This window comes from Lutra lutra, chromosome 16, assembly GCF_902655055.1.
Source record: "Lutra lutra chromosome 16, mLutLut1.2, whole genome shotgun sequence".
In the NCBI taxonomy this organism is placed as follows: Eukaryota; Metazoa; Chordata; class Mammalia; order Carnivora; family Mustelidae; genus Lutra; species Lutra lutra.
Window position 1 is genome coordinate 14,479,231 of NC_062293.1, and position 15,907 is coordinate 14,495,137.

Genomic DNA, 15,907 nt, shown 5'->3' on the forward strand with positions numbered 1-15,907 from the left:
GAAACCAAGGCGCAGAAGCCATGAGGGGCTTGTGTGTGGTCAAGTGGGTGTCAGCAGTGTGGGGGCCAGGACAAGCTTTCCCGTTCCTGCCGTCACGCTGATGTCACATGGGACATGCATGACCCGTCCGATTACACAACATTGTGGGCTCTGTGGTTGAGGTCCTTGGTCAGCCTTGGCCCTTTCTGTTCCGTTTATCCCAGGCTCCCCCACCCCCATCCCAGCCTTCCCGCCTTAGGAGATGACCTCAGCTTCATCTTCACGTAGAAAACACTGCAGTCTGGAGGGAACTCCCTTTACTTCCCGCCCTGCCCCAGCTCCGGGCTTATCTTCCTCCCCACCCATCCTCCTTGCTTCCCTCCCGGCTTCAGCCCTGTCGCCCCTCGTGGCTGACGTTGTGTGGCAGGGGGTGGGGGGAGGCAGCCTGTCCATCTGGGCTCTGAGCCCATCACTCACAGCACTCCTACCCCAATCTCGCTCTGTCATTTATTCAGCTCCCACCCCACTCTTAGTATCTCTATCCCCCACCCTCTTCTGGCTCTTTCTCCTCGTTCTACAGACACAATTGGTAGCTCTTGTTCTTTTAGGAACAAGAAAAATCACAAACAAACCACCTCCCTCCAGACTGGTTTACGGCCCCTGTCTCTGCAACCCTAGCTCTCAGTCTGCTCTCACTTAGTACTCTGGCCTTAGTGCTTGGTCCCCACATCTCCCTGGCACTGGAATCCTCTCACTGAAGGGTCATCAAGGACCTTGTAATAACAAATGCCATGAATACTCTCAGCCCTTAGTCTTCTGCACCCCTGTGCTGCCTGTGCACAAAGCCTCCTTCCTTGAGCTTCTAGACTCTCTTCCTTGGTGTTCTCCTACCCCTCTGACAAACCTTCTTCCCCTTAATCCAGGGGAGACTTGAACTTTCCCAGGGTCTGAATGCCTTTCCCTGGTCTCTGCAGTCTCTGTGGTTCTGAAGTTCAACACATCCCTCCACATGTCTACATCCTTGCCCAGGTCCTCTTCGCTGAGCATCCGGCTCCAGAGAGGAGCCAGTGGCCGACATCTCCTAGCCATCCCTTGGGCCCCTCAAACCCAGTGGCACCACTGGGATCTTGTCCCGTCCTTTATCTTTTTCTGGTGTTCTCTGCTTCGGTGGACAGCACCCAGTCCCTCCTGGGTGCCTGATCCAGGAAACTTCCTTTCTTTGCCTCAACCCTCACCTCCAATCCCACAAGTCTTTTCTTTATTGTGCTGATCTACATATAACAAATTTTGCTACTAATGACAGTACATTCATAATGCCGTACAAACATCTCCACTGTCTAGTTCCAGAACATTTTCATCACCCCAGAAAGCAAGTTCTTTCTCGTCCGCTAAATATTCTCAAGTCTACTCCTTCCCCCGGTCCCTCCATGCCTGCCCTAGCACAGGCCTCCTGGGCTATCACTGAACCGTGGTCCAGGATGTTTACAGGCCTCCGGTCTCTCCCTCCAGCCCACAGTGATCTTTCCAAAGCTCAGGTGTCATCCTGTCACCCCCCTCCAAATACCCTCAGACAGGTCCAGCTTGTCAGTACCCCAGGCAAGGCCCTCTGTATCTGGCCCCTCCTACCTGGCCCGCCCGCCCCTTCGGGCCCCACAGTCCAGTTCCTGTAACTGCACATGCCCAGAATGCACTGATTTCCCGGTTCTAGGTGGTTTTGCCCTGAATATCTTTGCTGTAAGCATTTTCGCTGCATAACTAATAGGCCGTAAGGCAACCTTGCCGTGAAAGACTAAGTAACGGGTTGGCAGTTTGTTGGTTTTATCAACTGGTTGAGTTTGGTTTCATTTCTCCATTGACACAGGCTCCATATATTTTTTTAAGATTTTATTTATTTATTTTACAGACAGAGATAACAAGTAGGCAGAGAGGCAGACAGAGGGAGAGGGGAAGCAGGCTCCCTGCTGAGCAGAGAGCCTGATGTGGGGCTCGATCCCAGGACCCTGAGACCATGACTTGAGCTGAAGGCAGAGGCTTACCCCACTAAGCCACCCAGGCACTCCTCCATTTTTATATTACATAAATCTTGGCCCTCATGATGGTCTGTACCGTGGTGGAGAGTTTTGAACCCACAATTCCCACAGAACTTGGGAACAGCTACCAATGAGCCTGTGACAATTGGCCAGAACAAACAACAGTGTAGGAGGCAATTCGCCTTCTCGATGTAGTACAGGGTTCTGATACAAATACGCATCCTAGTATTTGGAAACACTACCTCTCTTTTATTTTTATTTTATTTTTTTTATTTTTAAGATTTTATTTATTTATTTTTAAAATATTTTATTTATTTATTTGACAGAGAGAGACACAGTGAGAGAGGGGGAGCAGGGGGTAGTGGGAGAGGAGGAAGCAGTCTCCCTGCTGAGCAGGGAGCCCGACATGGGGCTTGATCCCAGGACCCCGGGATCATGACCTGAGCCAAAGGCAGACGCTTAACGACTGAGCCACTACCCCACTGAGCCACCCAGGTGCCCCAAGATTTTATTTTTAAGTCATCTCTACTCCTAACGTGGAGCTTGAACTCATGACCGTGAGATCAAGAGCTGTAAGCTCCACACCGACTGAGGCAGCCAGCTGCTCCAGGACTCTACCTTTCTTACTGAGTAAGAAACTTTAGTTAAAAAAAGAATGAGGAGGGGGACCTGGGTGGCTTAGCCGGTTAAGTGTCTTCCTTCTCCAGCTCAGGCCCTGATGCTGGCTAGCGTCCTAGGATCAAGCCCCACCTCAGGCTCTCTGCACAGCAGGGAGCCTGTGTCTCCTTCTCTCTCTGTCTGTCACTTCCCCTGCTCATGCTCTCTCTACCTCTCTCACTCTGTCAAATAAATAAATAAAAATCTTTTTTAAAAAATGAGGAGACCCATCAACAGACAAAAAAAAAAAAGTATAATTCTATTAACAAAAGACTTTGGGGACACACACTTAGGTACAATCCATGAAATACAATCAGTTATTTACATAGAATTGCCATGAATCTCCACACATTTGAAAACGTATTCAGTTATTTTGTGTTTTACAATAGCTTTCTGATTTTGTTATTCATTTCTCATGCTTTGTTATGTCCCCTTTAATGAATGTCCCTCTTTTATATTTTGTGATTTTATCTTTGATGGCAAAAACGGCTTTGCAGCAAATAGTTATGTGGTTAAAATGCTTGCAGCAAAGAGGCTCCCTGTGGAAATACCCAACCTATGAGTTCTCTTGCCCCTGTGCCCTAGTACATGCTGAGCTCCGGCCTGGGGCGCCCCACCTGGTCCAAGGCTGGTTCAGGGAGCTCGTCCTTCAGACTTCCCTTGGCCTCTCCTGGGCTGCCCTTCCTCTCGGTGCATCTGGAATTATACTTCGGTTATCTGGGTCCCCACCAGCCAGTATGGTGTAGGACAGCAGGGATGATTTCTTATTCACCTTGCAATCCTGGCATCTGACACAGGTGCTCCATAAATGTCTCACTGAAGGGGACCCAAACTGAGATTGGAGATGCTTGGGATTCAGACAAGATGGGTCAGCACATTCTCCACTGAGCCCCAGAGTTCACCAGGGGCTCTGTGCTAGCTGACTCCCTGTAATTTTCCTGACAAGGGTGGAGGGGAGGGTGCTCTCCTTCCTCCCTTTCTGAGTCATTTCCAGGTTGCCCGAGAGGCTGGCTGAGTCACGATGCCTCATCTTCCCAAGGAGTGTCAGCATCCGCTGACTGGGGGCTCGAGGTCCAGGAGAGCAGGCCCCTTGTTTTAGGGTCTGGCGATTTGGCACAATGGTCCATGAGTACCTTATCTGTGCTCTGGTGACTGTTACATGGGTCCCCCTCTGTCAGCCTTCATCTGTCCAGGTTGAAAAGATATGACCTCCTTAGGCTGCTGCCTAACCAAAAAACTTTGATCACAATGGTTCTGAAACTTTTGGGCTCAGTAAAGAAAGCTGTGGCTCCTCTCTCCCCACCCCACCCCAAAACCCCCACACTTGAAGGCGGTTCGTGGGCCCCCTCCCACCTGCCCGTGAATCCCCAGGGGGGCCAGGTGTGAACACTCACTCTGTTGTGTGAATTGTGAGAGCTGTACACAGCAATCCAGCTTGGCTGTTCCCCAATGGTTCATTCACAAAGACGATGATGTTTTCTATACTATCTTAACAATCGGGTAGAGATTTTTGAAGATGAGATGGGTGGCATATTGCTGCTGAACTAATTACCCCCAAATTTAGTGGCTCAAGATAACGGTTTTTTACCTCACAGCTTCTGAGGGTCAGGAACCTGAGAGCTCTGGCTCAGGGCCTGTCAGGAGGAGATCGCCCAGAGAATGATGCTGGTCAGGATTACAGAGAACAGAGGGCTTGTTTGGGGCTGGGGGTTTGCTTTTAAGCTCACTCTCGTGACAGCTCCTCACCACGTGGGCCCCTCCAGAGGGACACTCATGACTTGGCCCAGAGGGAGTGATCCTAGTAAAGGAAAAAGTGCTCAAGGCAAAAGTTGCCACTTCTTTTATCATTTCAGAAGCAACAAAGCAACACTTCAGTGTGTTTGGTTGGAAGACCAACCCTGGTATGAGGTGGCAAGGTGCCCGTAGGACTAGAGGAAGAGGAGCCTCCCTGGGGGCCATCTGAAGTCTGGCTACCATGAGCGAGGACATGGAGGTGGGGACGGTGGTAGTGTTGAAAGCTGGGCCGCTGCTTTTGCTGGCCTCACATCGATGAGGTTTTGTGCTAGTCAGAGAGCTGGGTTTCATAAATTTACAATAAATTTATTGATACGTTTTATAAAATGCTTTTCCTTCTTCCATTTTGCCTTCCTTGCCCCTTGTCTGTTGCCGTTGGCCACAGGAGTGTGACGTTTCTTCCAGTGACGGCTGAGTTGATTTATTAAGCGGATGTGTGTTTGTGGCTTAGAAAAAGGAGTTGGCAGGAGTGCCCTGTGCTAGTGGCTCTCATCCTTTTGAAAGAAACACCACCTGATGCTTTAGCTGGTTTGCTTTAGGGCTCCTGTAACAAAGATATGCATTACGTCTGGTCAGTAGGAAGCCCAGGCAGGGATGATGCTGAGGCTGGAGGGTCTGGAATAGAGAAGGCTTGGGATTGCAGATGGTGAGCTCCAGGGGAGCAAAGACCGTGCTGATCTCACTCTTTTGTGAGCTTCCAGTATTGGACACAGTGCCTAGCACAGAGAAAGCCCTTGGAACATGGGCCGAATGGTGCTAAGGAAGAGGGAAGGGACTGTCAACCGGGGACGAGGCTCTGCCCCTCAGGGCTCTCGGCTGCCTTGGCTCAGTCATTATTCAAGGCTGAAAGACAAGGGAAGGCAGGTACTAATGTTCCCCATTCTATAGGAGGAGAAGTGGTAGCTTAGAGGGGTTGAGAGACTCCCAGCATCCTCCAGCTAATGGCTGTGGACCCAGGTGTGCCCAACTAGCTTTCTCCCTGTAGCCAGGCCTGGGTCCCAGTCTGGGGCCTGACCAGCCACGGGTGTGTACTTCATCCAGGATGAGGACAGGAATGCAGCCTAATAAAGTGGGGTGATGAACCCCAGGAAGTCTGGAGAAGTCACTGTCAGTAACCTGGGAAATTAAGAAACGGTTTTCTTTTGAAAAAATTTTGCTAGAAATAGGGAATGGATGCAGAGTTTCGGCACCCTCGAGACTAAAGTTTGGCTCTGTATCTGTGACTGGCAGAACCTGGCTAACATTTCTCAAGCACTTCTTCTGTGCCAGGAACTGTGTTTCTAGTACTTAAACTCGGGTTCCCATTTATACTTACTATCATTATGTCCGTTGTATGGATGAGGCTCAGAGTTCAGGAACTGGCCAAAGTCACACAGTTTGTGAATGGAGGTGGGATTTGACCAAGGCAACCTGACTCTGCACTTACCTTATTCTCCTGTTAGAATCACTGTGCTAAATAGCATGGTTTAAAATGAGGAGAAGGTACTGAAGGGGGGAGTGAGACTACCTGTCCTTACCTGGGAAGGGACAAAATTAATTGATGGGAAACTAAATATGGTCCAAAGAGATTTTGTTTTGAGAGCTCACTGAGCAGCTCCTCAGACCAGGAACTAGTAAGGAATAGACAAAAACAAAGAAAAGGGAGTTTTAAGCATTAATGCTACAGGAAATAACTTGCATTTAAAAAACCACTTTGCTTCATCTTGTCAACTGATCAGATGCCATTTTTTTTTTGTTGTTCATTTAATTGCTCAGAAGAAAGGGACAGGTGTGGACTGTTGTATTCATTTTAAAACCTGAGACATATTGTAGCCAAACCAAATTCTAAATTGTTCCAAAAGATTTGGCTTTATTAAAAGAGAGAGAAAGAGGGGTGCCTGGGTGGCTCAGTGGTTTAAAGCCTCTGCCTTGGGCTCAGGTCATGATCCCAGGATCCTGGGATCGAGCCCTGCATTGAGCTCTCTGCTCAGCGGGTAGCCTGCTTCCCCCTCTCTCTCTGCCTGCCTCTCTGCCTCCTTGTGATCTCTGTCTGTCAAATAAAAAATTAAAAAATCTTTAAAAATATAAATAAATAAATAAGAGAGAGAAAGACAATCTTTGCCAGTATCTCTGGCCAGCTAGCTAGCTCTACCATTTCTTACTTGAAAAATAATTTGGGACCACTTATAACAATTACTATTATTATTCAATAGGAGAAAATCAGAATGGGAAGGAAGTAAAGGCAGGCAAATAAAACTGGGGGGGGGGGGTTCTTTTAGCATACAGAAATTCATTCCAAAGTTTGCTAGAAGCAGAGATGAAATTTTGGGTTTATACTTCTTAGCAGTCAAAGCAAAAATGAAAACAAGATCCATTAGAAAAATTTCAGAATCTACAAGATAGAAAGAATAAACACAGCTTTTTTCTTTTTTTAAGACTTTGTTTATTCATTTGAAAGAGAGAGAGAGGGCGCCTGGGTGGCTCAGTGGGTTAAGCCGCTGCCTTCGGCTCAGGTCATGATCTCAGGGTCCTGGGATCGAGGCCCGCATCGGGCTCTCTGCTCAGCAGGGAGCCTGCTTCCCTCTCTCTCTCTCTCTCTCTGCCTGCCTCTCCGTCTGCTTGTGATCTCTCTCTGTCAAATAAATAAATAAAATCTTTAAAAAAAAAAAAAAAGAAAGAGAGAGAGAGAGGATGTGCAGGTGGGGGGTGAGGGGCAGAGGGAGAAGCAGACTCCCCGCTGAGCAGGGAGCCCAATGAGAGACTCAATCTGAACACCCCGAGATCATGATCTGAGCTGAGGGCAGACGCTTAACCGATGGAGGCACCGAGGCGCCCTAAACATAGCATTTGCTGATGCAGTTGAAACCCAGTGAAATCATGAACAACATCCTCATGGCATCCTTGACCAGACAATATCAGTTTCCATAAGACAATTTCTCACCAGCATCTATTAGTTTCTTAGGACTACCAAAACAGACTAATACAGACTGGGTGGCCAAAACAACATAATTCATTTCCTCTTAGTTCTGGAGGCCAGAAGTCCAAGACTAAGATGTCAGCAGGTTTGGTCCCTTCCGAGGCCTCCCTCCTTGGCTCGCAGATGGCTGTTTGCTGCTGTGTCCTCATATGGTCATCCCTCTGTACACACGTCCCTCTCTCTCTCTCTCTCAATCTGTCCAAATTTCTTCTTATATAAGGACACCAGTCAGTTTGGATTAAGGCCCATTTTAACTCAGTCACCTCGTTACAGGCCTTTTGCTCAAGCCCAATCACTCTCTGACGTACAAGGGGCTAGGTTTTCAGTATACGAACATTGTGTGTGTGTGTGTGTGTGTGTGTGTGTGTGTGTGTGTGTGTATTGGGGGGATGGGATGCAATTCAGTCCCTACCTAACAGCATCCTTTGATAGAGTGCCAAACTTAATTTGTTAGTACCAGGCCATAAGGGACGATAGCCGAGTGGTCCAAGCTTGCAGGTTTCTGAAGATCTTCCTCTGTCCCAGGGTAAAGAGATTCAGGTTATGCAGGATACCCAATAAATATACATTCATCAAGCACAGCCCATGAATATTTTTGTGATCAAAGTATCTGAGAAGAACTGAATTTTAGGAGTCTTACTTAAGCCATGTGGCCCTGTTTTGCTTGAATAACACAGGTGCCCACAGCTCCACACTGTCTCTGGCCCCTGAAGTCCTCATGGGCCATACAAACTTTAGGTAAGATGCCAGACTCTGCCTGTGGAAATCTACCTCTTGTGTAAAAGCTGTGGGGTTGAGGGGAATAAGTAAGAATTTATCTTTGTATTTGCTTATAGTTGTATAAAGATGAGCTGGAAGAAACGAAAATCAGTGCTTACTTCTGCAAGGGGAGGTGGGAACTGGGTGGACCGGAAAAGAATGGGAAAGAGACTTTACCCTGTATCTTTTCCTCATACAGAAAATACATTCTCTTTTTGGGACCTCAGGGACACAGAACTGGATTGATTATAATTCCTGGCTCATAACATACCTTCATCTGTGATCTATGCACAGTTGCCTTTTGTTTTATTTATAGAGACATGATTTTAGTAACATAATGAATTCACGTGAGCCTGCCACCCAGTGCTAAAATGAGAACATCACCAACACTATATCTTTCTGCGTATTCCTAATTGTATCCCCCTCTTCCCTTCAGAAGTGACCACTATCCTGATTTTTTTATATTTATGATCTCCCTCTGCCTTTCTCAACGTGCATTATTTCAAATAATGCCTATCCATAGCCTCTTCAGGGTTTTCACATAGACATCATATCCTCTGCCTTTGGGGGTTTGGAAACGTTTGACTGCACTGGCCACTTACACGTTTCAATAAAATGTTTCTAATCTCATGATTGTCCTATTCATACTTCATGGAAGCCGATGAGACAGGAGGCTCACGAAGCACACCAGAAACAGTAGCTCCCAACCCCAGGTCCTGATGTTGGAGAGATGGCCTCCTCGAGAATGGGCACTACACACAGCCACTGGCTGCCTGGTCGCTGGGACCCAGGGGCCCCTGGAGGCTACACTGCAGAGGGTATGATCATACCAGTCTGATGTGGTCAAGGACACCACGGCGATGTTCCTGAGATAACAGGTGTGTCTGCTCTCCTTCCCTTGACATTTAGCTTTCACCATCAACCACATCTACATGGAGATCCTGCCAGGCCAGGAGGTGCAAAATGGGCAGAACCTGACCCTGCAGTGTGTCGTGGACATCAGCACCACCTCGCACATCAAGCCTCAGCACTGGGTGCTGTTCTATAAGGATGACGTGCTGTTTCACAACGTCTCCTCCGTGGACACCACCGAGAGTTATTTTATTCCCCAAGCCCGGGTCTATGATGCAGGGACATATAAATGCACCGTGATTCTCAACAACAAGGAGAAAACCACCTCGGAGTATCAGGTGTGGGTGAAAGGTGAGTCCCCGCATTTGAGCGGAGCTCGAGCTGATGCATTATAGCAGATGTGAAGGCAAGAAGAGTAATCGAGTGGCCGGTAACACTGGCCCCACTCCTCCCACTCCCCTGCCTGGCATTTTCCTAACCTGAAAATGTGGGCTTTAGACATGTTCCCAATATGCCAGGCTGTCTCTCCTCTCCGTGCCTTTGCATATGCTAGTCCATCTCCTGGGAATACCTGTCTTCCCCTCCTGTCCTTACCAACTGCTTTTCCTCCTTCAAGAGGCAGCTTAGCAGTCTCTTCTCTGACATCTTCCCAAGCAAAACCGATCGCCCCCAGGGTCCTGGTGCTCACAGCTCTTATGCAATCTCAGCATCAGTGGTATTTGTAGAAAGGCCACATGCTGACTGCTGACCCTGGCTGCTGCGTTCACTCTGCCTGGCGTCCAGTTTGGGCAAGTCCCTCAGCCTCTCTAAACTTTAAAATTCTCCTCTGTGAAATGAAGATAACAGTAATCTCCAGTTCGGGGAGTTATTGGAAGGATTAAAAGACATCTCGTAGGTGAAGTGCTTAGTATAATTTCCAGCACATAATAAATTCCCAGTAAATGGCAATTACTATTTCATGGTATTGGAAGCATTTCTCGCACACCCGTCTGCTCTTCTGGAATGTGCGATCACAAGGAAAGAGATGGGGTTTGGTCCCTTTTTGTATCTCGAACAAAGAATCTGGCTCATAGTAGGCACTCAATAATGATCGTGGAATAAATTAAACAGATGAAAAAGGGAGGTACACATGGAGAAACGAGGGAAATCGTGGGGAATTTGGGTTCAGAGATAGAGGACTCCATCCATCCACTCATGGATTTCCTCCCTCAAGGAGCATTTCCCAAGGCTGAAAGTCAGGAAGAAAACCAGATGCAAGGCATGAAAAAACATTAGGTTGGGGCCAGCCCTGGAGGCAGTTGCTGTCTGGTGGGGAAGAGAAACATTTACAAGAATAATTAGAGTCTAATAGTCACATGATCTGAGTGCCTTAGGGAGCACAAAAGTGAGAGGAAACAATTCCTCTTGGAGAAGGTAGGGCTGGTTTCCTGGAAGAAGGGACACTGGGTCCAGATACAGAGGATCGCATAGGAGTTTGCTGGACGGTGAAGTTGAGCAAGGGCAGAGACGTGGAACATAGCATGGGTGGAAGAGCAAAGGCTGAGAAAGATCGGCAGGGCTGAATTTGGGGCATGTTGTTGAAAAGAAACCTGCTGGCAGGCTTTTGAAACTTAGGGTAATTTTTTTTTAAACTTGGATGGTTGAATGGGTAGAGTTAGTGAGGTGAGCCCTGTACTTCCTTGACAGCGGCCGCCATGACTGTCATTTCTGCATTTTTGTGTTCATGTTGGTCATCAGAGCAGTCATTGTAAGAACTGCCCCCTTATTAGGCCCTCATGAAGTCAACAGTTAGAAGTGCTTTACACACATTTTATTTAACCCCTGCAGTAGCACTGGGAGCCAAACATGGTCCCCCCCCAACCCAAACATTTTCAGGGGCAGTCACAGGCTCAGAGAGGTTGAGCGGCATGTTCATGCCTTGGAGTTGCTCCAAGGCAAAGCTGGTTAGAACCAAGATCTCCTGGACTCCAAAATTGGCCTCTCTAACTCTTAATCATTATTGGTTTTTGAGGTAGACAAAAGGCCATTCATTCATTCATTAAATATTTATTGAGTCCCGCTCTGAGCCAAGCCAAGAACCCAAAAATGAGGAAGACATGACCCCTTCCTTTGGGGAGATCAGCATGAAGCAGGGGAGTACTTTCTAATAGATACTGGCTGTTTTTTTTGTCTGTAATTGTATTTATCAGTTGAGAAGACTAGTCTTCCCCATGGGTTTATAAACTTTGAAAGCACCAACTGCCTCTAAACATATCTGATATTTTTCAAAGTAGCTGTTATAGCTCTAGGCACATACAGGCTCAATAATTACCCGATAGGTAGCACTGAGGTTCTAGAAACAAAGCAGAAGACGCTCCAATGGGCTGAATTTCCCAGCTGAGGGAAGCTTGCATATCTACAGCAAATGATACTAATGGGCTTTCTCTTCTCCCCAAGGAGTGTCTGATCCCAGAGTGATACTGGACAAGAAAGAGGCAATAGAAGGCGGGGTCGTGATGGTCAATTGTTCTGTCCCAGAAGAAAAGCCCCCAATACATTTCACAATTGAAAAACTCAAACTACACACAAATGGTTTCAAGCAAAAAAGAAAAAAAAAAACGTATGAGCAGAATTTTGTGCTGCTGGAATTCTCAGTAGAGGAGCAGGACCATGTTATATACTTCCAGTGCCAGGCCACCATCTTCTCTGAGAACCGCATGGAGCTCTCGAGAATCATCAGGAGTGAACTGGTCACCGTGACGGGTCAGAGTCCTACCCTCCTTTTTAAAAATCACTCTTTCTGGTTTGCTGGTTGGGGGTGGGAAGAAAGGGCCCAGAATTCCAGAAGCGGGCAGGGGCCTTCTGGGCTGGGCTGCTGTTCTCAAGACTGTTCTTAACCACCTAAAGATTATGTTTATTGTTTAACGTGTGTGTGTGTGTGTGTGTGTGTGTGTGTGTGTGTGTGTGTGAGAGAGAGAGAGAGAGAGAGAGAGAGAGAGAGAGAAATTTCCCAAACAAAAGTTTCACAAATCATCTCGATATATGGGGCATTTTGGTATTTTCTGTTCCATTCTACTTCAGTTTTTTTTTTAAAGGATTTTATTTATTTATTTGACAGAGAGAGAGAGATCACAAGTAGGCAGAGAGACAAGAAGAGAGAGGGAGAAGCAGGCTCCCTGCTGAGCAGAGAGCCCGCCCTGGGGCTTGATCCCAGGACCCCCAGAACCCCGAGATCATGACCTGAGCCAGAGGCAGAGGCTTTAACCCACTGAGCCACCCAGGCGCCCCTCTATTTCAGTTTTTTAAAACACTGGTCACGACTCAGGGAAACACGATGCACTGTGGAAACCACAGCTTTAGTCCAACACGGGTCAGACACCAGAAGGTGGAGTCTGGAGGGGATCTGGAGGGAAGGGCGTCCAGGTCCTTAGCCTTTGCCTCCCACATTTGATAAAGGACTCCCCTCTTCTACCCACCCCTCATCACCGAGATTTTGGACAAATAAACCAATGAGGTGTCCTGAGGCGTGCTCTCTAGAGAGAAAAGCCCTAACAGAGGGAAGCCTGCATATGCATGTCCAGAATGATGGGAGCCCTGGGACAGGCAGCCCGCAGGATGGGACAGGACTCGCGAGCCAGGAAGAGTGGAGGGAAGGCACACTCTAGTGCAGATAGCCTCAAGTCTTAGCTATCGGAACCCCAAGGTTTGTCATAAATACCCTCTTGCTTGTGGTATCTGTGTCACCCCCCATTGTGTATGGGTATATGTCCACATATATACAGGGATGATAGTATGTATATATAATATTTTTCTGATTATAATACATGGTGTGGGTTTAGTTTTCAGAAAATAGGGTACAATATAAAGGGTAAAGTGACAATCATTCACAGCACCACTGCTCAGAGAAAATCACTTGTACAGTCCCCAGCCTTGTTCTGCTTTATGTGCTCACGCACACACACAACTTTTATTGTGTTCTTCTTTGTTTTGACAAAGAAATACAACCTGCCAAACATACTATTTTATGACTTTTCCTTAGCAGTATTTTATGGACTTGAGTCTGTGTCAAGACAGACAGACCTTGGTCATTCTCTGTGGCATCTCAGAACCTTATCCTAGAGAGGAACCATGATTTATCTCATTTTTCCAATGATAGACATTTAGATATTTTCCCAGGTTTTTGCGGTTAAAACAATGCTGGAATACACATTCTTAAACTCATCATTTGGGTACTTTCCCAAGTATTTTGTTTCATTATTATTTCTGAAGTTGATTCCTAGCAGTCAAATTATTGATTCAAATGTTTTGTGCATTTGAAATATTGACGTGTATGGCCAAAGCGCTTCTCAAAATGGTTGAACATTTCCATCAAAAGCGAGGCTGGTGTTTGTTTCCCCACATCCCTACTCTCACAGAGTATTATCTACTTTCATTATTTTTGCCAGTCTGATTGAGGCACAGTGATATAGCACTGTTCTTATGCTTTATATTTCTTTGGTCTTTACTGAGGTTGAGTGTGTTCTTTGCGTTTATTGGCCTCTCACATTTCCTTCCATAAACTGCCCGTTCATATACACTTGGCCCATTTTTACTGTTTCTGATTGATTTGTTTGAGTCCTTTATAAATGAAAAGGCATTATTAGCTCTTTTGGGAGTGCTATGCACAAATTTCCCCGAGTTCATCATTTGTCTTTATGATAAGTTTTGCATGCAGAAGTGTTTCATCTTTATTTAATTGAATCTATCCATCTTTTTCTTTTTGGCATCTGTTTCATGATTCATACCTGAACCTTATTAAAGGTTATTAAATTAGGGGCACCTGGACAGCTCAATCAGGCTAAGCAACTGGCTCTTAGTTTCAGCTTGGGTCATGATCTTGGTGTTGTGATCTCAGGATCGTGAGATCAAGCCCCCCCACTCCCCACCTCTCCTCCCTGTTCTCTCTCTCTCTCTCCCTCTCTCACAAATAAATAAATAAATCCTTAAAAAAATTACTGAAGTAAAAATGCACTTATGTTTGCTCTTATTATTTTAATGTTTTTTTTATTTCCTGCCTTTAGATCTCTGGTGCATCTGGAATTAATTAAGATATAAGAAAAAAAAACCCTTTAGTGATTATTATGCTCCTCCAGAGGGTAGTTGTTGAGTGTCCTAAAAGATGGCCTCTCTTTTTTGACTTTTATTCAGGAAAACAGACTATTTTTTAAAATATTTTATTTATTTATTTGACAGAGAGAGATCACAAGTAGGCAGAGAGGCAGGCAGAGAGAGAGGAAGGGAAGCAGGCTCCCCACTGAGCAGAGAGCCCAATGCGGGACTCGATCCCAGGACCCTAAGATCATGACCTGAGCCGAAGGCAGAGGCTTAACCCACTGAGCCACCCAGGCGCCCCAGACTAATTTTTTTTAATGATAGTTACTTATTGTGAATTTAGATGACTTTGCAGTAAAAAAAGTTTAATGAATTAAAGTATATCACTCTAAATCTACTTTGGGCATTTTAAAATGTCCCATCTGATTTTGCATAGTTGGCGATCTGTGTGCATTCTCTAACGCTCTGCAATTCGTTTTGCAGAAGCAAAGGTTTGTCCCTACTTTTCTTACCAGCTCCTGAAGATCCCATGCCCTGGCATCCAGCCCATACCTTATCAAAGCGGTGTTTTCCAAACTGCATGAGTCATGAAATCAATTTAGTCAGTCAAGGCCAACGCTAAAAAAAAACAATAGAAGAGACTAGAAATCACTTTTGGGTGGGGGCATATCGTTATTTAAATGTGCATTTCCACGAAGCAGCACAGTCGTCACTTTTGAAAGCGATGGAATATTTATACTGATGCCATAGTTCCGTGAAGTGGTGTGAGAAGAGCCTAGACAATTCTCTGTGGGCAGGGGCGAGAGTCTGTTTCTAATGCTCTGATTATTTTTGAGGTCGTTTGGAGAAGATTCTGCAGATGAGCTCTACAGAAGGTGGTTTCACCTTTGGGAAGCTCAAGGGAGGATTGCAATTAAGTCTAAAGATGTGGGGTGCCTGAGTGGCTCAGGTGTTAAGCATCTGCCTTCAGCTCAGATCATGATCCCAGGATCCTTGGGATCAGAGGCCCCGCATCAAGGCTCCCCGCTCTAAAGGAAGCCTAATTCTCCCTCTCCACTCCCTCTGCTTGCGTTCCCTCTCTCATTGTGTCTCTCTCTGACGAATAAATAAATAAAATCTTTAAGAAAAAAAAATGGGCCAAAGATGCCAGAATGAGTGAGAAGGGAGAAGTGAGAAGTTACCAGAGCAACTTAGGAGGTTTTTGGGAGGAAAGATTGAATTTTTTTAATTAACAAGGAAGAACAGTGGTTGGCAACAAAAAGCAAAAGAGGGAGGGACCTAAGTGCCTCTTCCCCTCCCCCAGATTTGAACTTGAGTCCAACCAGCTTGTCCTCTTCTTGTAGAATCCTTCTCTAATCCCAAATTCCACATCAGCCCTGAAGGAGTGATCACAGAAGGAGATCAGCTTCACATCAGGTGCACCATTCAAGTGACCCATCTGATTCAAGCGTCTCCAGAAATCATAATCCAGAAGGACAAGGAGATTGTAGCGTACAAGAGCCATGGCCGCGAGGCCACCTACTCTGTGATGGCCATGGTGGAGCACAATGGCAACTACACGTGCAAAGTGGAAACGAGCCGGATATCCAAGGTCAGCAGCATCGTGGTCAACATAACAGGTAGGGCTCCTGCTGGAGGGTGTGGGAATAAGGCGGGCCTGTGCAGTCACCATGCTAGAATGCAAAATGGCCAGTGAGGGCCAATGCTTCTGCTCCTGCTTGTCTGAATGATGTGCTCAGTTGGGGGTGTCATGCTTAAGGGGGAAAGTCAGTGCACAGTGGGTAAGCAGTTAGCTGTGGTGGTCAAGCAT

General features: G+C 46.5%; 1 protein-coding gene across 2 annotated transcripts in view; it reads left to right on the top strand.

The window, feature by feature from the left end:
• The window catches only part of PECAM1 (platelet and endothelial cell adhesion molecule 1), a 56,515-nt gene that overhangs the window by 2,113 nt on the left and 38,495 nt on the right, over positions 1-15,907 (top strand). For both annotated transcript variants that reach the window (XM_047706653.1, XM_047706654.1), the window contains exons 3-5: positions 9,085-9,378; positions 11,464-11,769; positions 15,441-15,716. In XM_047706653.1, coding sequence (XP_047562609.1) covers positions 9,085-9,378; positions 11,464-11,769; positions 15,441-15,716 — 876 coding nt within the window. The remainder of the gene's footprint in view (positions 1-9,084; positions 9,379-11,463; positions 11,770-15,440; positions 15,717-15,907) is intronic.